The sequence below is a fragment of the Narcine bancroftii genome, chromosome 5 (assembly GCF_036971445.1).
Source record: "Narcine bancroftii isolate sNarBan1 chromosome 5, sNarBan1.hap1, whole genome shotgun sequence".
Taxonomy (NCBI): Eukaryota; Metazoa; Chordata; class Chondrichthyes; order Torpediniformes; family Narcinidae; genus Narcine; species Narcine bancroftii.
Genome location: NC_091473.1, coordinates 219,455,516 through 219,478,513, shown reverse-complemented (window position 1 = coordinate 219,478,513; position 22,998 = coordinate 219,455,516). Strand labels below are relative to the sequence as shown.

The window sequence follows — 22,998 nt, the reverse complement described above, 5'->3', positions numbered from 1 at the left end:
ACACATAAAACATTAGCCTGGCAACTTAGAACAAGCTAAAAGAACTGTATTGGCATCAAGGAAAAAGGACAAAGAAATCACATATAACCCAATAGAGATTAATGAAAACTTTAAGGAATTTTATGAACAATTATACCAAACTGAGAACGAGGGGAAAGATGATAAAATAGAAAAGTTTTTAGCTAAAATTGAACTGCCAAAATTGCAAGAAGAGGAACAAAAGAAACTGATAAAACCATTTGAAATAGAGGAAGTACAGGATATATTAAAAAAGCTGCCGAACAATAAAACACCAGGAAAGGATGAATTTCCAAAAGAATTTTATAAAACATTTAAAGAGTTACTAATTCCTCCTCTCCTGGAAGTAATGAACCAGGTAGAAGAAACACAAAACTTGCCAGATTCATGTAAGACAACAATAATTACAGTAATACCAAAGACGGGGAAGGATCCATTAACACCAGGATCATATAGACCAATATCTCTACTTAACTCAGATTATAAGATAATAGTGAAATTATTAGTAAACAGATTGGCTGATTGTGTACCAAAAATAGTAAAACAAAATCAAACTAGATTTATTAAGAAAAGACAAACAGCGGATAATGTCTGTAAACTTATTAATCTAATTCATGCAGTTCAAGGAAATAAGAAACCAACAGTGGCTGTTGCTTTAGATGCAGTAAAAGCCTTTGACAGAGTAGAGTGGAACTATTTATTTAAAGTATTACAGAGGTTCAATCTACCAGAAAAATATATAAATTGGATTAAAGCATTGTATAATGGACCTTTGGCAAAGTTAACAGTAAATGGATGTGTATCAAGCCAATTTAAATTAAGTAGGTCAACAAGACAGGGATGTCCATTATCCCCTTCATTGTTCGCATTAGCAATAGAACCATTGGCAGAACTGATAAGAACAGAAAATAAAATAAAAGGGATAAAAATAAAGGAGAAGGAGAATAAAATTAGCTTATTTGCAGATGACATCATAGTATACCTAACAGAACCAGAAATATCAATAGAAGAATTTCATAAGAAATTGAAGGAATATGGAGAAATATCGGGGTACAAGATCAACACAAATAAAAATGAAGTGATGCCAATGAGTAACACGGATTATACAGAATTTTAAAAAGAATCACCATTTAACTGGCAAGCACAAGCAATCCGATACCTAGGTATCAGGTTAGATAATAACTTAATCCACTTCTACAAACTAAATTATCAGCCACTGATAAAGAAATTGCAGGAAGACTTAGAACATTGGAAAGAATTACCGCTAACATTGATAGGGAGGGTAAATTTCATTAAAATGAATGTGTTTCCAAGGATACAATACTTAATTCAATCGTTACCAATTCCCTTAACAGAGAAATTCTTTAATGAACTAAAGAGAATAATAAGGAAATTCTTGTGGAAAGGAGGGAAACCGAGTGTTATTGACACAAAACCCATAAATCCTTTTTACAATAGATAACCTTTCCTTTAGAGAATGGCAGAGAAAAGGAATCAAAAGAATAGAAAATTGTTTTTTGGGAAATAATTTATTAACATTTGAACAGTTGCAGTACAAATATGGAATAAATCATGGAACAATGTTTGCATATCACCAACTGAAAGCTTATTTAAAGGATAAATTGGGAAACAGATTGAGATTACTAGAAGGAAGCAGCTTTGAATATGTGATTACAGACACAATGATAATTAAAAGATTTACAAGTATGTACATTAAGCTGCAAGATAAAGAAAATGATGAAATAAACTATAAACCTAAACAAAAGTGGGAAAAGGATTTAAACATAAAGATAAAAAAATGAAGTATGGGAAAAGTTATGTTCTGGAACTATGAAGAATACAATAAACACAAGGTTACGCATGATACAGTATAATTGGTTACACAATATCACTCCTCAAAAATTAAAAGAATGGGATTCAACATTATCAGATAGATGTTTTCGCTGTGGAAGGGAAATCGGAACAACAATACATGCAATTTGGACATGTTCGAAAGTGAATACGTTTTGGGAAGATCTAAATCAGTCTCTTCAATCTGAGGCGCCTGCAAGCTCACACCAAGACACAAGAGAAACTTGTCCGTGAACTACTCTTTGCAGATGATGCCGCTTTAGTTGCCCATTCAGAGCCAGCTCTTCAGCGCTTGACGTCCTGCTTTGCGGAAACTGCCAAAATGTTTGGCCTGGAAGTCAGCCTGAAGAAAACTGAGGTCCTCCATCAGCCAGCTCCCCACCATGACTACCAGCCCCCCCACATCTCCATCGGGCACACAAAACTCAAAACGGTCAACCAGTTTACCTATCTCGGCTGCAACATTTCATCAGATGCAAGGATCGACAATGAGATAGACAACAGACTCGCCAAGGCAAATAGCGCCTTTGGAAGACTACACAAAAGAGTCTGGAAAAACAACCAACTGAAAAACCTCACAAAGATAAGCGTATACAGAGCCGTTGTCATACCCACACTCCTGTTCGGCTCCGAATCATGGGTCCTCTACCGGCACCACCTACGGCTCCTAGAACGCTTCCACCAGCGTTGTCTCCGCTCCATCCTCAACATCCATTGGAGCGCTCACACCCCTAACGTCGAGGTACTCGAGATGGCAGAGGTCGACAGCATCGAGTCCACGCTGCTGAAGATCCAGCTGCGCTGGATGGGTCACGTCTCCAGAATGGAGGACCATCGCCTTCCCAAGATCGTATTATATGGCGAGCTCTCCACTGGCCACCGTGACAGAGGTGCACCAAAGAAAAGGTACAAGGACTGCCTAAAGAAATCTCTTGGTGCCTGCCACATTGACCACCGCCAGTGGGCTGATAACGCCTCAAACCGTGCATCTTGGCGCCTCACAGTTTGGCGGGCAGCAGCCTCCTTTGAAGAAGACCGCAGAGCCCACCTCACTGACAAAAGGCAAAGGAGGAAAAACCCAACACCCAACCCCAACCAACCAATTTTCCCTTGCAACCGCTGCAATCGTGTCTGCCTGTCCCGCATCGGACTGGTCAGCCACAAACGAGCCTGCAGTTGACGTGGACTTTTTACCCCCTCCATAAATCTTCGTCCGCGAAGCCAAGCCAAAGAAATCAGATATTAAATAAAATCACAAAAAATAACTTACCAAAAAAATCCAAGGATATTTCTTTTTAGTAACATAAGAAGTAATGAATTAGGCCTCAAACTGGATAAAGCGCAAAGAAAATTCATTATGTTGGCTTTCGAAGTAGCAAAAAAGTATATAATGTTAACTTGGAAAATGGAAGAAAGCCTGAGAATACACCAATGGTACATGGAAATGAACAAAGGTATTCCATTGGAAAAAATAACCATATAACCGTTTACAGCAAGGAAACAGGCCATGTCGGCCCTTCAAGTCCGTACCGGTTCACTTGAACAACTCCACTAGCTCCTCCACAGACTCCTGAGGAAATAGAGGCTTTCTTCATGATGCCATTGGTGTGTTGCCTGGCATTAATCAGAACAATCCCCAAGTTTTGACTTTGGCCAGGTGGCTTGTGTCGTAGTCAGAGCTTACTCCTTGCAGTCTTTCTGCTTTTTCTTTTGCAAATTGATTGGGGAAAATTAATTTGAATTGAGCAAGGCCGCAATCTTAGAAATATGGTCCATTGAGACCCATGCAGAGGTTCTTGGAATCTCCCACTTTGACTCTTCATAAGTTTCAAGGACATGAACATTTTTTTTTGAGATGACTACTGGTTCTCAGGGTACTATTATCTTCTCCAGTCCCTTTTTAATGTGCAATAGTAACATGTAAAACAGATATGGTCTACACTTCCTTGGAAATACCAACAGTCACCTTCCAGTTTAAAAGAAGAAAGACAGTTAATCATTCAGCAAGTTTCAGGCATCGCCGTTTTGTGGTAAAAAAGTGTAGCTTCCGTAAGGTAACAAAAGTTGTATTTTAAATGTTTTTTTTTTACATTGGATATAGTAGAAATCCAGAGAAAGAAGAATGCTCATACATATATTTTATAAAATAAAGTCACATTATTTGAACAAATTTGGGAACCATACATGGAACATAACAGGGAGAGCTTGCCTCGGACCTCCACCACCTAAAATGATAAGATGACAAAACGATTTGATTCGGTGTGTAAAAGCAGATGACACATTTTCCTTGTTTATTTTTCATTGTGTGAAGACATTGTTTTATGGTTTTGTTGTATTGTATATGTTAAATATTTATTGGTCTTGGAGGGGGGTGGGAAGAGGGGAGGGAGGGTAGGGGGGAAAAAAGGGAGAAAATGCCACTGTGCATATTTAATGAGAAATATTTGTATATATTTTGGTTGATATGGTTCACAGTGTGAAAAATAAAAAAAATATTTAAAAAAAAGAATGCCGCCTAGACCTTGCAACGCCTTATGGACACAGTGGGCATGGATTTGAATTTCATATTCATTTACCTGGACGACATCCTTGTCGCCAGCAGAGACCGGGCACAACACAAGTCTCACCTGCGCACTCTCTTATCCCGAATGGCCGACTTTGGCCTAACGATCAATCCGGCCATGTGCAAGTTCGGGAAAGAGTCCATGCAGTTCCTGGGCTATATCATCACGGGCGAAGGAGCCACACCTGCTGCTACGAAGGTCGCTGCATTCAGGAAGTTCCCACGCCCGGACAACCTCAAGTGGCTACAGAAGTTCGCTGGTATGGTCAATTTCTATAACTGCTTCATTCTAGGCGCTGCGCACATCATGCAGCCGCTCTTCGTCCTCATTGCGACCAAAGAAAAGACACTCGCCTGGACTCCAGAGCCCAGTAGGACATTCAAAGCCACGAAAGATCCCCTCGCAAAGGCTACCCTGCTCATTCACCCACACACCAACCTGCATATGGTGCTCTCCGTTGATGCCTCTGCAACAGCCGTCGGCGCTGTCCTGGAGCAGCAGGTGGAAACCACTGGCATTCTTTAGCCAACTTCTTCACCCGCCAGGCCGCAAGTATAGTGCTTTCAATCGGGAGTTGCTGGGCATGTACCTGGCGGTGTGTAATTTCCGCTATTTCTTGGAGAGGGAGGCCTTTTACCATTTTTACTGACCACAAACCCCTCACTCAGGAGCTCGCTATGGCAAGAGATCCCCGGTCGACATGCCAACAGCGTCACCTCTCCTTCGTGTCAGAGTTCACCACTGACATTCGGCACAAGGCGGGGAAAGACAACGTGGTCGCCGACGCACTCTCACGACCAGCCATTTGCGTGCTGACACCTGGCCTCGACTTCAACCAGTTTACCTGGGACCAGAAGTCCGATGAGGAGACGCAGGACTTCGGGACTGCCATCACGGGCCTGTAGTTCCAGGACCTCCTGACTCCTCACGGTGAGGGCACCGTCCTGTGCGATGTCTCCATGGGCACCCCGCGACCAGTGATTCCCCAGCAGTGGCGCAGTCAAGTCTTTCACCATATCCATGACCTTTCCCACCCTTCCATCAGGTCCATATGGTGGCAGAACGTTTCATCTGGCATGGGCTTCGGAAGAAGAATGTGGACTGGGCCAGAACTTGCACCGATTGCCAGCTTTCCAAGGTACACAGTTACCCCAGAGCGGCCTTATAAGATTTCGAACTCATCCGGGAACGGTTCAGCCACATACATGTGGACATCGTCGAACACTTACCAGTTTCCCGAGGTAACCGTTACCTTTTCACAGTGGTAGTGCACCACTCGTTGCCCCAAGGCAATCCCGATGCCTCCATGGACTCCTGCTCCTGAGCGCTTTTAAATGGTTGGGTTGCACGGTTCGACCACCTCACCAGTGATCGGGGCGCCCAGTTCACCTCTGTGCTCTGGGTACAGCTTGCCAACAGGCTGGGGATCGAGCTACATCACACCACAGCCTATCACCCACAGGCCAATGGGCTAGTCAAGTGATTGCACCGCCACCTTAAGTTGGCACTTATGGCCCGCCTCACCGGTCCCAACTGGGTGGACGAGCTGCCTTGGGTCCTCCTGGGCATCCGCTCAACACCCAAAGAAAACCTACAGGCGTCATCAGCCGAGCTGGTATATGGTGCACCGCTAGCCCCACCCGGTGAGTTTGTCAACACACCTCACAACCCCCCCAGCAGTCTCCGCACGGTCTACTTCCCCACCTCTGGGCCCAGTTGGACTCCTTCACACCCCCACCGCCGCCCAGAGACGGCACACGAGCCTCTTACATCCCCAGCAAGCTGTACTCCACAGAGTACGTTTTCCACAGCACATCTACAAAGACCATACGAAGGGCCGTACAAAGTAGTCCAGTGTTCAGGATCCACTTTCACACTGGACATCGGTGGTAAGAGGGAACTATTTACGGTGGACAGGTTAAAGCCAGCCCACCTCGACCCCACCGAACCAGTAGCTGTGGCCCAATACAAGAAGCGAGGCCGCCGGCAAAAAAGGACATTGGCACCAGTTTAGGGGGGGAGGCTGTGAGGCGGTACCCATTTGGCAGGCGAACCGGCCCCGCTTATCACGCACGCGTCAGAGCAGCCGGCCAAAATGGCGCCGTCGGGGGTTTCCTCCCGACCTCGGCACCGGCCTGCTTGGGGACCCACGTGACGTCCCGGTGATGTCGGGGCCCCCCAGCGCAGTTCTCAACCAGGTCCAGGCTGGGAGTATAAGACCAGCCAGGCAGCCTGCAATACATCAGTTTTTGCTCACCGAACTCAACCCATTTGGTTGTGCGATCCTTAGTCTGCAGTGTAGCCGCCACTACAGTGTAAAATTTTGTTCTCAGATGATGTGAACAGCTAAAGAAAGATCACTATGCATTTTTCTAAATGGTTTGAATAAAATAATTTCATAGAGTAACCCATGAAAGTGGTTTGAATTCCAAATCTGATTGCCCCCATGAAACGGTTTCAATTCATATTCTTTGCTGTACTGCAGCCAGATTTTTATCCATTGTCATATTGGCTTTCTGACTCTCCAACCAGGCAGTTTAACAAAGGCCTTTTGAATCTGCAGCTGCACCGTCTCGACTGCAAAACCACAATTCAATTATGCTGCTCAGACAATGTCATTGAAACCATGACCACTCATATTTTGTTTCCCTGTAGTTTTCCATAGCACCTGGGTGCGAATATTCCATACTCTTTCTTCCCAACTCTTTTTCTCCCTTTTTAAATAGTTAAACTAGTTTTAACATTCCAAACTTTTCTCAGATCAATTCTTTTCCATCTTAAAGGTAGGACTGTCAAGCAAGAAAAGGATTGAACTGACTACTGCTACAATTGCACTGTTAAATAACTAGAATATCAATATTTCCACTTCAAAATAATACTCTTCTTTTTTAACTCAAGATATGTTTCCCCAGTTTCTATCTTGTCATAATGCAGTCTTTGTCCAGGCCAGTGGTTCTCAACCTTTTTTTTCTCCATTGACATACCACCTAAAGTAATCCCCTACTAACCACGGAGCACCTGTGCCATAGATGGTCTGTGGTTAGTAAAGGATTACTTAGTTTGTTTCAATTGGAAACATGAGGTGGGGGTGGGGTGGGGCGGAAACATTTTTTCTAATTCCTTTCCATTGTTTCTATTGAGAATGGATTTTCCTTAACTGGATTTGGCCAATGAAGCAGAATCTTTTATGGCAGTGGTGGCAGGGATTACGTATCAGTAGAAAGTAAGATTTATTCTTTTCAGGGCAACTTTTGAAATTAGCCTAACCTGATGAATCATACAACCACAATGTACCCTTTGTTAAAACCATTAAAGGAGCTATTGGGAAGGGAACCATATACAATAACATGCCAGCTGCCACAGCTGTGGGATTGCCAAGCGTCCCTGTGAGCTGCTGGGACGGCCCAGTTTCTCAACAGGAACAACTTGTGACAAGGTTGCTGTTTATGGCTATAATGCTTTTTTACTAAGTTCGAACACGTGGAGCGTTCCTTTTTAAAAGGTTGGGCCCCACTAGTATGAACATTACCAAGAAGTTGGAAGACGATGTGCTGCACTCAGGATCACAGTGTGAAGCTCCCTGCTGTTCACTGAAAAGTCTGCAGTCTCTTCTTTACCTGCTGTACACTAACTACAGGTTTATTGTACTTCCTCCTTGGTGGACATATCTTTTGGCATTAAGAGAACACGATTTCTTATATTCCTTACCGATTTAATTTAATTGATCCTCTTTGCTTTTGCAGTTGCCCATGACTTCTTACCCAACTATATTTTTTTTGTTCTCCTTTGATTTGTCCAAGTGGTTTCATTCTTGGATTGTTTGCTTCTATTATTTCTTGAAACAAAAAAATATTTCTCAAACTCTATTGACTATCAAATATTTCTGACTGTTGTTCCTATTAGCTGTCAATTTTCCCTCAATTAACCTATTCTCATCCTTTTAAAATTAATTCTTCTATGCATAAACATAAAAATGTACAGGAGAGTACAGACTTTTCATCCCCACTCTAACAACTGCATAGCATTTTCCATTTCTCTCAGCTCCACATCCCTATCTAATAGTATCTTCAAAGATCCTATCGTACCTGCCTCCACCACTGTTGCCAGCAGCACATTCTATGCACCCACCTCTGTGTGGAAAAACTTACATCCCCCTTGTACTTACTCCCAAGCACCTTCAAACTATGCCCTTTCATGTTAGACATTTCAGTCCTGGGAAAAAGCCTCAGGCCATCCACACGATCAAAGCCTGTCACCCTTCATCCTACATTACTCCAATCAGAAAAGATTGGAGGCATGCTCTCCAATTCAGGCAGCATCCTTGTAAATTTCCTCTGCCCCACATCTGAAGCACCACATCCTTCTTATAGTGAGGTGATCAGACTGAACACAATTTTCAAAGTGGTGTCTAACTAGTCTTGATTAGCTGCATCATTTCCTTACCACTCTTGAACTTGATCTCAAGGTAAATGAGATATGCTTTCATACCATGTGCTTTAACATTGTCAACATTTGCAGCAGCTTTGAATTTCCTGTGGATATGGACCCCAAGATCTCTCAGTTCTTCCACACTGCTCAGAGCCCTTCCATTAACATTGTATTCTAACTTCCAATTTGACCGACTGAAATGACTTTTCTGGGTTAAACTCCATCTGACACTTCTCAGCCCAGCTCGGCATCCTATCAATGTCCCTCTGTAACCTGTGGCAAACCTCCAAACTACCTACAACACCACTGACCATCATCTGCAAACTTACTAACCCACCCTTCCACTTCCGCATCCAAGTCATTTATAAAAATCACAAAGAGGAGGGGTGCCAGAACAGATCCCTGTGGAACATCTCTAGTCACTGACCTCCATGCAGAATTCAAACCGTCCTCTATATTTTGTGGGCAAACTCATTCTGTATCCACAAAGCTAGGCCTCCTTACCTTACACTACATCCATTGTTCTACCTTCATCAATGCGCTTATTTGCATCAAGTAACATCATGTAGTTACTTAATTACATCATGTAATAGTTCCCCTCATATCTTGACCCCCTCTGCGGTTAATAGCTGTTACATGGATGGTTCCCTAAACTAACTACTCGGATTCATTTTCCATAACTAGATTGTCACACTTGGTCTTTCCTTTGGCTTTGCAAACATGAAGGTATCGTAAAACCCAATTCCCTTTTACTTTTCCCTTCCTCATCAGTACATTTAGAAAGAGTCCTTTCATATTAGTTAATATTTTATCTCTATTTGTGTCCTAAATTTGCCTTTCTATTGGCATACCTTGTCCTAAATGTCATTAGAGTTTCAGATTAGTAAAATGTCTTCACATTTTTTCTGCCCCATTCTTTATATATTTATTACACTCTGCAATATTTGCTTGCAACTCTTGGTTTTTGTTGAGCGTTTTTCATATCTCAAGCAATCATAAAGTCCAGCAATTCTCCAGTTTTTTTGGTGGACGTAGTACATACTAATGCTTGAATGCTGTTCCCAAACTATTTCTGTTATTCATGTTCTTCACCCTGGTCCTATTGTTGTTTTTCCCCACAAATCTTTTCAGTGCTCCACATGAATCCTTAACATTCCTTCTCTCCAGCTCCCTACAATTACCCCACCCCTATGGAAACCCCCTGCCAAGTCTAACTTATTTAACATATCAATGGTCCAAATATCTTTTCCAAAGGATTCAAATGGAATTCCAGTTCAGATAGAACCATCCGAGAACATTTCCCCTATTTTCTGATATCAGTGGGGCCAAATGCAACATGATAACTGATTCATTCCTCCTCCAGGTTAACATTTGTGTTATGCAACAAATTTGGGGACGACTGTGGTGGACACGGTCTCAATAAATCTCCATCTATGTTCTCTCTTCAGCTTTCTTTCTCCCTACATGCTTTGTAATCCATGTTGCTACTGCCAAGATCTGTGCAGAAGTACCTGATTAAAGGCATTCATACATTCAAATTGCCACTGATTTCATGTAAACACGATTAAGAAACATCTTCCACAGAGGCCCAATATGAAGGATTTGGCAGATCCAGAAGTTCAAAAAAAGTGAATGACCCATGGTCACCTACCTCAGCCATTGTAAAAATCTTGTACATTTCAGGCAAAATCACAGGTGCCACCAGTGGCATCTGGGTGTCTGTAACCTCCCGAGTAAACTCTGCAAAAGGAAGTCATAAGCAGACATCAGAAATTGAATGTCAGGCCAGCCTAAACAAAATGAAATAGTGCAGCTTAAGTTCAGATCATTACTAGTTTGAAGAATTCCCAACTCTGACATTACACTGAAATTAATTTGGGAGTTGTGACAAGGCTGCCCATTATTTGTACCTGTGAGGACACGCATGGCTCCATGCACAGCATTCACATCGCCGCTGATCAACATCTCCATCAACAGTCTGAAGAGCTCTGGCCAGGCCTCCGGCCAGTCCCAGTGAGCTATTGCTGATATAGCATACGCTACACTGGATCGTACTTTACTGATCGTCTCTTGCAGGCCACTTGGTAAAAGCTCTCTGATGGCCATCTTAGCCTGCCACAGAAGGTAGAATAAATAGCTGGATAATTGAATCTGATTAGACAGTCATCTTCAGTTACTGTGCTAGAGGATGACTACAAGCCCACTGAGTCCATGAAGCCCTTTGAACAGCAACCCAGTCTTATCTGCTCAGCTCAATCCCCCTTGGCCTGTAAGTTTATTTTGTTTAAGGGCCAATCCAATTTCTTTTATAATCATGGATCATTCCCATTTTCATCATCCATGTAGAAAGTGAGCATTAGGTCACTACCACTTATTCTATATTTAAGTTCTTCCTCACGTGGCCCCATATCTTTTGTCCATAACCTCACCATTTTTTTTGCTTCCCACTGTACTATCAAGTTGTGGGATAGCTTATTTTTGTTCCCCTGATCTGAAGCTGGTTTAATTCTGTACACCATTAAATCGCCCCTCAACTTCCTTCACTCCACGCACACCAGCGAAGAATTACTGCTAAAACTCTGCATCCCTCCAACTATTTGGATTAATCTCTGCTCCCTCTCAAAAACTAGAAATCTATCCTGATGTGCGGTGACTAAAATTAAATGTGATAGCCCAGATGTAGTCTAAACAGAACTTTATTGAGGTTCTGTATAACACCTCTACTTCTGTACTCCAGGCACCAACTTACAAATCCCACCAGCTCTGCTAGTAAACTGTTACCTTAAAAAAAAAATGATGTACAGGAACCTTCCAGTTCCTGTACATTCTTTCCAATTAAGATGATGTTGCCTTTCTCATCCCTTCTATCAGAACTCCTCACCTCACACTGTCCCACTTGCCAATTATCTGCCCATTCGGCTGGTTTATCTCCCCAAATGCAACTGATATCACCTTTCCTGTTTGCCACAGTGTGACCGCAAGACCCTGCAGAAGATAGTCAAGTCGGCGTAAAAGATAACTGGGGGCTCTCTTCCTACCATGAAGGTCATTTACAAAACTTGATGCAGGCAAAAGACAATAAACATTGTGAAGCATTCCACACACTCCTCAAGTTAACTGTTCTCCCTTCTGCCATCTGGTAGGAGGTACTGCAGCACTCGGGCCCATACATCCAGATTGGGCAACCGCTTTTTCCCCCAAGCCAACAGATTCCTGAACTCCCAGAACATTTGAGAATGGGGTACTGTGGACTGTTATTGTATAAGTCTTACTATTTTAATGTTTAACTTCTATTCCAATTCATATTTATGTAAATATGCTCTGGGGTCCTGGAGAAACGCCATCTCGTCTTTACTATGCAAACATGGTATGGATGATAAAGGGGACAACTTGATATCATCAACCAAGTAAATTCTTTCTCTGTGTACTAAAATGAAACATTTTTTAACATGTAAAAATAAGCATTGATCCCAACAATGATAGGAAGAAAACAATACCAGTTGGCAAAATAATTTGCCGGGGCATAGCTTACATACATATGCACACATACAAGTGCACGCGCACACATGCAATTCCACATGCATATACACATTCATACATACAGCACACACAGGCATAAAACACACACACACAAACATATAGAAGTGACTGATGACATTTATTTCAAGAATAGAATACAAGAGCAGCAATATGATGTTGAGATTTTATAAGACACTAGTCAGAACTCACTTGGAGTATTGCAAGCAGATTTAGGCTCCTCATTTAAGAGAGACCCTAACCCTAATGTACGTGTTGACATTGGAGAGGGTTGGCCTTTATTCATTAGAATTTAGGAGAATGAGAGACCATCCCATATAACCGTTTACAGCACGGAAACAGGCCATGTCGGCCCTTCAAGTCCGTACTGGTTCACTTGACGTGGAACTAGATTTGGCTCCAGATCACCTTCCACAGTTTTCCTCTTCTATCCCCTTCAATTCCAGGAAATAAGCATCCAGGTCAAAGTTTCCATTGAAACATTTTGAACATTGAAAGGCATGAACAGAGTAGATGCAGAAAGGTTGTTTCCCATGGGTGGGAGAGTCTTGGACAAGAGGGCATAACTTTAGGATTGAAGGGCATCTTCTTAGTACAGAGAAGTGGAGGAATTTACCAGAGGTTGGTAAATCTGTGGATTTACCACCTGTTGCTACAGGTGGTTGTGGAGCCCAAGAAATTGGATGTCTTTAAAGCAGAGATTGATAAGTACTTGATTAGCCAGGGCATCAAAAGTTTTGGGGAGAACACACACACACACACACACACTAATTGTCTGATTTTTCCTTGAACTTCCTTACTTCACTGACAAATTTGTCATGACGGGATTCATCCCATGATACCTTTTGAACAAACATGCAACATTTGCAATTTTACCATCCTGAGCCATCATCTGACCGTCAATGTTTGAAACATCATGGCCAATCCCTTCTGAAATATCTTACCTCAGGATGCACCCCATCCAGGACAAGTGATTTATCCATTTCTACCAATGTTTTGCCCATCCTGATTCCTAATTATTCACACTCTAACAGCAGCTTCCTCAGTGAACTCTGATGTGAGGCACTCATTTTGATCTTCAGTCTCCACAAATATATTTATTTTCTGGACTATGATTGGTCCCACTTCAGTTCACATACCTGTTGAATACCTCGTGATTCCTTTTTACATTTACTGTCAGTATTTTTCTCATGCTCTCCTATCATTTTGTTACTTCTCTAAACCTTCTGTAATCAGCTCGGTTATCAAATTTATGAGCATCTGACATCAACCAGATACTTTCCTCCCCACTCCCTCTAACTCTCAGTTTTTAAAACTCTATCTTTATATTTCTGGTGGAGCTTTGGCTCCAATTCCCCTGTTGTTCAATACACTACATCCCAAGAAAGATTTTTGTTAATTTCGCTCATACATAGCAGCTTGATCAATATTGCCACCTCATCTTTCTCCTCTGTTAATAATTGAAAGAACTGTTTCCAACCCCACCCTTCTTTCAGTCAAGTTATTGTTGCCATGGTCATTGTCCTATGTTGTAAAGGTTATACATGGAAAACAGTGTAGGAGGTGGCCATTTGACCCTTCCATCCCATCTGTCATGATTGATCATCCAAATTCAGTATCCTGTTCCTGTTTCCTCTCCATATCTTTCAATCTCTTTTGCCATCAGTTCTTTAGCTCTTTTTCCACTGAGGTTAGGTGAGACAAGAAAAGGTCAGGAGTTAAGGGTGAAAGATTAAACATTTAAAGGGAACATTTGGGTGCAAGTGGTAAAAGTTGGAACAAGCTACCAGCTGAAGTGATGAATACACGCTTGATTTTGACATTTAAGAAACATTTGGACAATTACATGCATGGATATGGTCCAAGCACAGGTTAATAGGACAAGGCAGAAAAACAGTTAGGCACAGAATATATGGGCTAAAGGGTCAGTTTCTGTGCTACAGTGTTCTACAGTATGGTTATACATCAATTCCTTTTTGAAAAAATACTTAACAATTTGGCCTCATCTGCCCTGTAGTTGAAAACTCCACAGGATCATCAATTTCTGGGAGAAAAAAATTCTCCTTATTCCAGTCTTAAATGGCTCATCCTTAACATTAGCTGTTAACCTTTCTCCAAGACTTCCTACTATCTGGTGCAACCTCATCCACCATGTTGGTCTGGTTCCATCCAAGTTTGATGAGTTTCAAAGATGTCCCCTTATGACTTCTTTCAATAACCCAATGAATACATGCCCAAATCATCTCAATCTCTTGACATACACCAATCTGACCTCATAAAGAATCAATCTGGTGAACTCCACTCCCTCGACAGAAAGAACATGCCCTCAACGTATCAACCTTATCCACCACACACCAAAGTCTCATTGGACTGTATTTTATTTGTCCCTTTGAGATCAAACTCATTTATGCTATAGTTTTTTGACCTAAAAATATCTACCACCCCAATTTCATTATTTTTCTTACATATGAACATAAGAAACAGGAGAAGAGTCAGCCATCTGGCCTGTTGACCTTGTGCCACCATTCAATAAGATCATGGCTGATGTGGCCATGGACTCAGCTTCACCTACCTGCCTTTCCCCCATACCCCTTTATTCTCCTACTATGCAAAAATCTATCCAAGTCTTAAATATTTTTAACAAGGCAGCCTCTGATGTTTCTTTGGGGAGAGGATTCACTATTCTCTGGGAAAGCAGCTACTCCTTATCTCTGTGCTACTTCTACTCCCCTAAATCTTAAGGTCATGTCTCCTAGTTCTAGTCTCACATACCAGTGGAAACAATTTTTCTGCCTCTATCTTATTTATTTTTCTGCCTCTATCTTATTTATCTTTTATAATTTTACACTTTTAATTAATTCCACCCCCTCCCCTCCCCCATCATTCTTCCGAACTCCGGTGAGTATTTTACCAGACAACTCAATCTCTCCTCATTGGCTAACCCAGTCATTCTCCCTTTTTCTTTTCCAGCTATGGTTCCCTCCTTGGACTCTGCTCAAAGTTTATGGGCCCCTTCCCCATGAAGCAGTCAAGTTTTGGTATCTTCTATACTTCTCTCTGACTGACTATGCAATAAACATTTAAGAAATTTGTTCGGTGAGGCGAAAAGAAATCAAGGCTTTTATTTAAATGTGCTGCAACTCCAGGGGGCTGTAGGACCCTCATTGAGAGTAGCTGGGTTAACCCCCTCATCTGCAGAATCAACTTGAACCTCTGCACCATCTCCAAAGCCAGCATTTCGAGACTCCCTTCTCGAGTAAGACTAGAACTGCATGCAGTGCCTCAGGTGGTGGCTTCACCAGTACCCTGCATAGTTGCAGCAGAACCATCCTGATCTTAAATTTAATAGCTCTAGCGATAAAGGCCAACATTTAATTTTCCTTTTTGATTATCAGTTGCACCCACAAACCAATCTTTTATGATGCGTGCGCAAACACTCCCAAATCCCAGTCTTTCACTATTGAAATAATCATCAATCTACTTTCTTCCTCTCTAATGTTTCATCCTGATGTTTCCACCACCTATTAGACGCTCTCATTAACAGTTGATAATCATCTTGATGTACTCTTACCCTCTCAGTCGCTTCAGGTGGGTGGAATTTCTCGGATTGATTACACCAATGATTCTCCACGTACTGTTTGAGAATTACAGATGCCAGCTATGGATAAGAAGGGTCATGTTAAATGCTTGATCTACTACATTCCTTGATAAACAATGCATTAACCAAATGTTAATACCATCATTCTTATCTCAAAGTTCATCCAGAGGACCTCAAAAACTAGCAGCAATAGATATGCACAACACAAGGTTACTTAAACAAAAGTTGTTTTTAATTAATTATTTGAACAAGAAAACAGAATTGAACTTTAACTTATTACTTAACCTACCCAACTACTGAATCCCCCTCTCTAGTACTAAGCACAGGTGTGTGTAATGTATATTTAAGATTAGAAAAGTTATTTGGATCACAGTCCAATCTCACTGGTTGCAGGAAATTCACGTATTGTGCACAGAAGTTAACATTAACAAAGTTCACCAGGCTTTGGTGCTTAACAGGCAAATGGTTACCACTCAGGAGGGTTCTTGCTGGTTTTCAGAGAGATTCCTTTTCCAGGACATCCACAACTGATTCCTTCTCAATCAGTCTTGCTGATTAAACTGGCCCCTTCAGGGTTCTCCAGATGATTCTCTTTCTTTCAGGTCACCTTTCAGACTGCCAATCTCCTCCTTTGACCAGGCAGCCTTTCAAAGTTGGCCAGCTTGTCCTTCTGGAACTGAATTCTGTCTCCTCCCTCTCTGAGAACAAAACTCTTTTCCTCTGCCTGCAAAGATCACATACTCCCCAGGCAAGCTGCTGTCAATACTTTGCTGCCTCCTGCAAAAAGCATTCTGCAGAAGTCCTGCAAATATTCTGTGTTTTAAAATGTGTGTGTGCAAGCTGTCTTAACAATTCCTCCCAAACCACACTCTGTCACAATATAAAATCACATACAACCCGGAGAATCATTTCCCTGCAGGCCAGACAGAATTGTTACTCATTGGTATTGCAAAAGCAGTATTCAAAAAAGGATACGAATACAAAAGGGAGAAATCCAAACAAAGAAATAAATGTAAACAAACTGACTGCATAATCTAAAACAAAATTCAGTAATAAATAATGTGTAAAGTAAGAATCCTTAAATGAGTCTCTAATGGAGTTCATTGTTTAGGAGTCTGATGGTGGAGGGGTAGCAACTGTCCCTGAACCTGGTGGTGTGAGTCTTATGGCACCTAGACCTCTTTCTTGATGGCAGCAGCAAGAACAGAGCATATCCTGGGATGTGTGGATCCTTGATAATTGCTGCTGTTCTCTGATAGCAACATTCCATGTAGATTTTCTCAATGGTTAGGAAAGTTTTGCCTATGATGTACTTCTCTGTGCCCATTAACTTTTGCAGGGCTTTCTCTCAGTTACTGGTGTCCCCATACCAAGCTGTGATGCAGCCAGTCAGCACACTTTTCACTACACATCTGTAGAAGTTTGCCAAGGTTTTCGATGTCACATTAAACCTCCAAACTCCTGAGGAAGTACCATTACATTTAATCTTAAAATTAGCATTACTGCCCTTTTACATGAACAGAGAGCAAGAAATACTTTTACCTTTCAAAAGTTGAGAAGCAGAAGATTGCATCAGTCAAGGCCACAATAATAAAACCCAGACTTGACATCCTGGACATTAACCACACCTTCTCCCTTTTTTATTGCTATCTGATGGAAAATACATTGATCATGCCTCCAGTAAGGGAAAGCCAAATATAAACAAGTTTATTTTTAATGTACAAATTGTTTTGAATTTATTCTAAATTATTCCATGATCATGCCCCATTAAAAAGTATTCCACATCTTACTTTAAAATACTAAATTGATTTTTCATGCCAACACAAAAGCAGATAAGCAGATGTTGCAATATTTAGTATACAATCAACTGCTGGAACCACACAGGTTATGCACTGTCCATGGGTAGAGATGGTCAATCAATAACTCAGGTCAGGATCCTTTATCGTGACAAATGTGGGATGGAGAGATATCAACTATATCAAAGAGTGGACCTAGCTGGGAAGGAGCTGAGAGCTTGTAAGATATTGGATAGAAGTTGGGAGACATGGAGAGCATCTGACCACTGAGAGAGGAAGGTTAGAGAGGAAAAAAAAGTTAGAGATGGAACCCATGGAACTAGATAACATAGAAAAATCTATTTTTGTGTCATTGAACTTCAGGCTGTCCAGGAGGAATATGATGTGTTGTTCCTCAGGTTTATGTTTGGCTTCACCTTGGAAATGGATAAGGCCAAGGACAAACACCTGTGTGAGAATGGAGAAGGGTTTGAAATGGTTGGCTACGGGAAGTTCAAAGACAGACTGTGGTTCAATGAGATGGACATTTAACCACACTGCAACTTTAACATAGCAAAACATTGAAAGGTCCTTTACAGAACATTCAAACAAAGATGAAAAACGTAAGCTTTTCCAGTGGTTGAGGTGTGTGCAGAAGCTCACCTTGAAGACAGCTATGCCATCAAAACTGGAAATAGCTTGGCTTAGTTCAATCCTGATACTTGGAGAGGAACAGAATAAAGACAGAGCAGAGATCCTGGCTCGGGATCTGTTCAACCAGAATGGGATGTCCAAAAGTAACCTCACAGTGAAGGAGTACAATCATAATGTGATGATAGTGGGTACTGTCTACAATCTCAGAAACTGGTATTTCACCAAGTTGCAAATTAATTTGAGACTATGACTAGTAATCTCAGGATTACTGCCTGTGCTGCATGCTAGTGAGGGGAAGAATAGCAAGATCAGGTAGGTGAATGCTTGGCAGAGAATAGGGTGCAGGGAGCAAGGGTTCAGATTCTTGGATCATTGGTATCTCTTTTGGGAAAGCTATGACCTATACAAAAAGGATGGGTTACACCTGAACTCAAAGGGGGACCAATACCCTAGTGGGCAGATTTAACAGAACTATTCAGGAGGGTTTAAAACTAATTTGGCAGGTGGATGGGAACCAGAGTGTTACAAGTGAAGAAGATGGAAACAGCAGTAAATTAAAGATAGTGTGCAGCAAGGATGAACGCAGGCGATGAGACAAAATTGCAGCCAGAGCAATGACAGAAACACAGTACATTCAAATACTGGTTTGAAGGTATTATACTTAAATGCAAGCAGCATTAGAAACAAAGTGGATGATCATGTAACTACAGATTGGAGTGTATTATATTGTGGCCATTACTGAGTCATAGCTAAAGGATTGATGTCATTGGGAGGTGAACATCCAAAGATACATGGTGTGGCAGAGGGGGTAATGTGGATCTGCTGGTAAGCAACATTGGGAGGAAGTGACATAGGATCAATCAGAAGAGGAAGAATCCTTTTGGATTTGGTTAAAGGATGATAAAGGTAAAAAGGATTCTAATGGTGGTTATATACAAGCCTCAAAATAGCAGCCGGGATGTGGATTAGAAAGTACAACTGAAAATGGAAAAGGCATGTCAGGACAGAGTTATAATCATCACGGGGGGATTTTATCATGAAGGGAGAGGGAGAGATTGTAGCAGCTTGTTAATGAGCCAACCAGGGGATCTGCTATTTTGGATTGGGTGCTCTATAATGAACTAGAGATGATTAGAGAGCTTATTGTAAAGGAACCTTCAGGAGACAGTGATCACAAAATGATTGAGGTTCACTTGGAAATTTGAAAAGGAGAGGCTAAAGTCTGATGTGATGGTATTTCAGTGAAGTTGAGGAAATTATAGTTGTTTGAGAGGAACTGGCCAAAATTGATTGGAAAAGCACACAAATGGGGAAAATGGGGAACACAGCAGATAAGCAATGGCTGGACTTACTGTGAGAAATGAGGAAAGTGCAGGACAGAAACATACCAAAAGGAAAGACTTCTGTGAATGAGAAAAAAAGAAATTGTGACCAACAAGGGAAGCTAAAGCAAGGAAGCAAAATATTGATAGGGAGATAGAGGACTGGAAAGCTTTTAAAAACTTAAAGAAGATAGCTAAGAAGGCGATTAGAAAGGAAAAGAATTATGAAAAGAGTAAATATATCAATGAAGATACTAAAAGCATTTTTAAATATATAAAGTGTAAAAGAGAGACAAAAGTAGGCATTAGACTGATAGACACTGGAGAAATTGTAATGGGAGGAGATGGCAGAGAAACAGAATGAATATCTTGGATCAGTCCACTGTGGAAGACATTAGTAGGATATCGGACCGTCAAGGATCTCTGGAAACACAAGTGAGAGCAGTCAAGATCATGAAACCGAAGGTACTTGGAAAGCTAAATGGTCTAAAAGTAGATGTCTCCTGGACCAGATGGAATGCACACTCAGGGACTGAAGGAGGTAGGTGTAGAGATTGTGAAGGCCTTGGTAATGATCTTCCAGGAATCGATGGATTCTGGCATGGTTCCGGTGGACTAGAGGATTGCTAAAGTCATTCCGCTGTTTAAGGGAGGGAGGAGGCAGAAAGGAAATTATAGACCTATTAGCCTGACAGCAGTGGTAAGGATGATGTTATTGAATACCAAGAGGAGCATGATAAGGTAGGATCAAATCAGCATGGTTTCTGTACTCCCAGAACATATGTAGATAGAGTACCATTGACTCTTCAATGTGTTAACATCTTTCCTAACTTATCTATGTAAATATGCTCCGTGGTCCTGGAGAAATGCTATCTCATCCTACCATGCGAGCATGGTACAAACAATAAATAAAGTTGACAGAAAATCAACAACAATTTTTTGAAGAGATCATAAGTACGATAGACAGCGGAGATTCAATGGATGTTGCATGTTTGGACTTTCAAAAGACCTTCAAGAAGGTGCCACTCATGAGGTCACTTAAGAAGATGAGAGTCAATGGAATTATAGGAAAGATACTGGCATTGGTACAGCAATGGCTTATAGGTATGAAACAGAGTTGGAATAAAGGGATCCTATTCTGGTTGGCTACCTGTTATTAGTGGTGTTCTGCAAGGGTCAGTGTTGGGGCCACTTCTTTTTATGTTGTATATAAATGATTCGGATTATGGAATAGATGCTTTGTGACTAAATTTGCAGATGATACCAAAATAGGTGGTAGGGCGGGTGATGCTGAGGACACGGAAATACTACAGAGACTTGGATAGATTAAGAGAATGGGTAAAGAATGGCAGATGAAAGACCGTGTTGGAGAATGTACAGTCATACACTTTGGTACAAGAAATAGATGGGCAGAGTATTATTTAGATGGGGAGAAAATTCAAAATTCTGATGTGCAAAGGGGCTTGAGAGTCTTCATGCAGGAAACCCTAAAGGTTATCCTCCAGATTGAGTTGGTGGTGAAGGCGGCAAATGCAATGTTGGCATTCATTTCTAGAGGAATAGCATATAAGAGCAGGGATGTAATGTTGAGGCTCCATAAGGCACTGGTGAGTCCTCACTTGGAGTACTATGTACAGTTTGGTGTACCTTATTTGAGAAAGGATGTGGTGGCATTGGAGAGGATTCAAAGATTTACTAGAATGATACAAGGAATTATTCAGCTCTTGGACTGTACTCGTTGGTGTAGAGAAGGATAAGGAAGGACCTCAGGGACATTTCAAATGCTGAAAGGCATGGTAGGGGCATCTCGGACAAGAGGGCACAACTTCAGAATTAAAGGATGTCAATTTAAAACAGAGATATGGATAAATTTCTTTAGCCAGATGGTCATGAGTCTGTAGAAGCTGTTGCCACAGGCAGCTGCAGAAGCAAGGTTGTCAGGTGCATTTAAGGCAGAGATTGCCAGGCATTTGATTAGTTAGGTCATCAAAGGTTACTGGGAGAAGGCCAGGGAGTGGAGCTGAGACGGAGGATTGATTAGCTCATGATAGAATGGCAGAGCAAACTCAATGGGCCGATTGGCCTAATTCTGCTCCTATATCTTGTGAAGCACGAGATCCCCAGCAGAAACCATTGCAGTTGTTTCTCTAGCTGGAATGAACTAGTTAAAAATGGACCAGAGCAGCAACCTCTTTGAGCCAGGTGGTAGAAAGGTATTGGAGAATGACAATAAATTAATGACATTGACAAGTTAACAAAATGTGCAGGGATATTATTAAAAAATCAAATGTGATTGTCAAAGATATCTTTCAAACTTTGGTGAAGCAGAGCAGAAAGTGGGTTAAAGGTAGTTAAATATTATTCCAGAGAAGATGCCCAAAGTTGGAAGGCATTAGCATATTCAAGGATAAATTAAGATATTTAAAAATTGCAGAACTCCATAAAAAACAAAAAATGCTGGAGAAAACAGCAAGACAGGCAGCTTCCATTAAAGAGTCTAAGTTTTATATCACTGAAATAAGTCATTTGTCAAAAATTGTCCATGCCAACGAAGTTGCTTATCAGAACTGGCCCCATTTGCCTACATTAGGCCTGTATCCCTCCAATTGTTCCTAACCACGTAATTTTACAAATAGCTTTTGAACATTGCAACTGTACCCACCTCTGACATTTCATTCCACGTATCCACCATCCTCAATGTGAAAAAGGTGCCCCTCTAGTCCCTTTTGAAAAAATCTCCCAGCCACACCCCCCCCCCCTCCCCACCCCACTTATTTTAAACCTCTAATTTTAAATTTCTCTATTCTGGTATAAAGACTGACCATTCATCCTATCTATGTCCCTCATGATTTTAAATACCTCTATGAGATCACCTCTCAGCCTCCTTCACTGCAGAGAAAATAGTCCCTGTCTTATCAATTGCTTCATGTAACTCAAGCCCTCGTGTCCTGGCAGCATCTTTGTGAATGTTTTCTGCACCCTTTCCATCTTAATGGCATCCTTCCTGTAAAATGGCAACCAGAACTGCACTCCAAATGTGGTGTGACCAAAACCTTGTACATTAGTAAACACGACTTCTCAACTTATTGAGTACAAATATCCTGACCGATGAAGGCAAGAGTGCCAAATGCCTTCAAAATTTGCATCTTCCTGCATTGTCACTTTCAGGGAATTATGTAGACGTCTCCCTTGGTCTCTCTGCTCCACCACACTGTCCACTACATTTACTATGCCAGTCCTGACCTGGTTTG

General features: G+C 41.5%; 1 protein-coding gene across 2 annotated transcripts in view; it reads right to left on the bottom strand.

Moving 5' to 3' along the window:
* The window catches only part of ipo9 (importin 9), a 99,167-nt gene that overhangs the window by 68,372 nt on the left and 7,797 nt on the right, over positions 1-22,998 (bottom strand). The window contains exons 3-5 of one of the 2 annotated variants that reach the window (XM_069941296.1): positions 15,970-16,056; positions 10,772-10,973; positions 10,513-10,601 (exon numbers count right to left, since the gene is read on the bottom strand). In XM_069941296.1, the coding sequence (XP_069797397.1) occupies positions 10,513-10,601; positions 10,772-10,973; positions 15,970-16,056 (378 nt within the window). Of the gene's footprint in view, positions 1-10,512; positions 10,602-10,771; positions 10,974-15,969; positions 16,057-22,998 lie in introns of those variants that run through there. The other variant, XM_069941297.1, reaches the window with a different exon arrangement.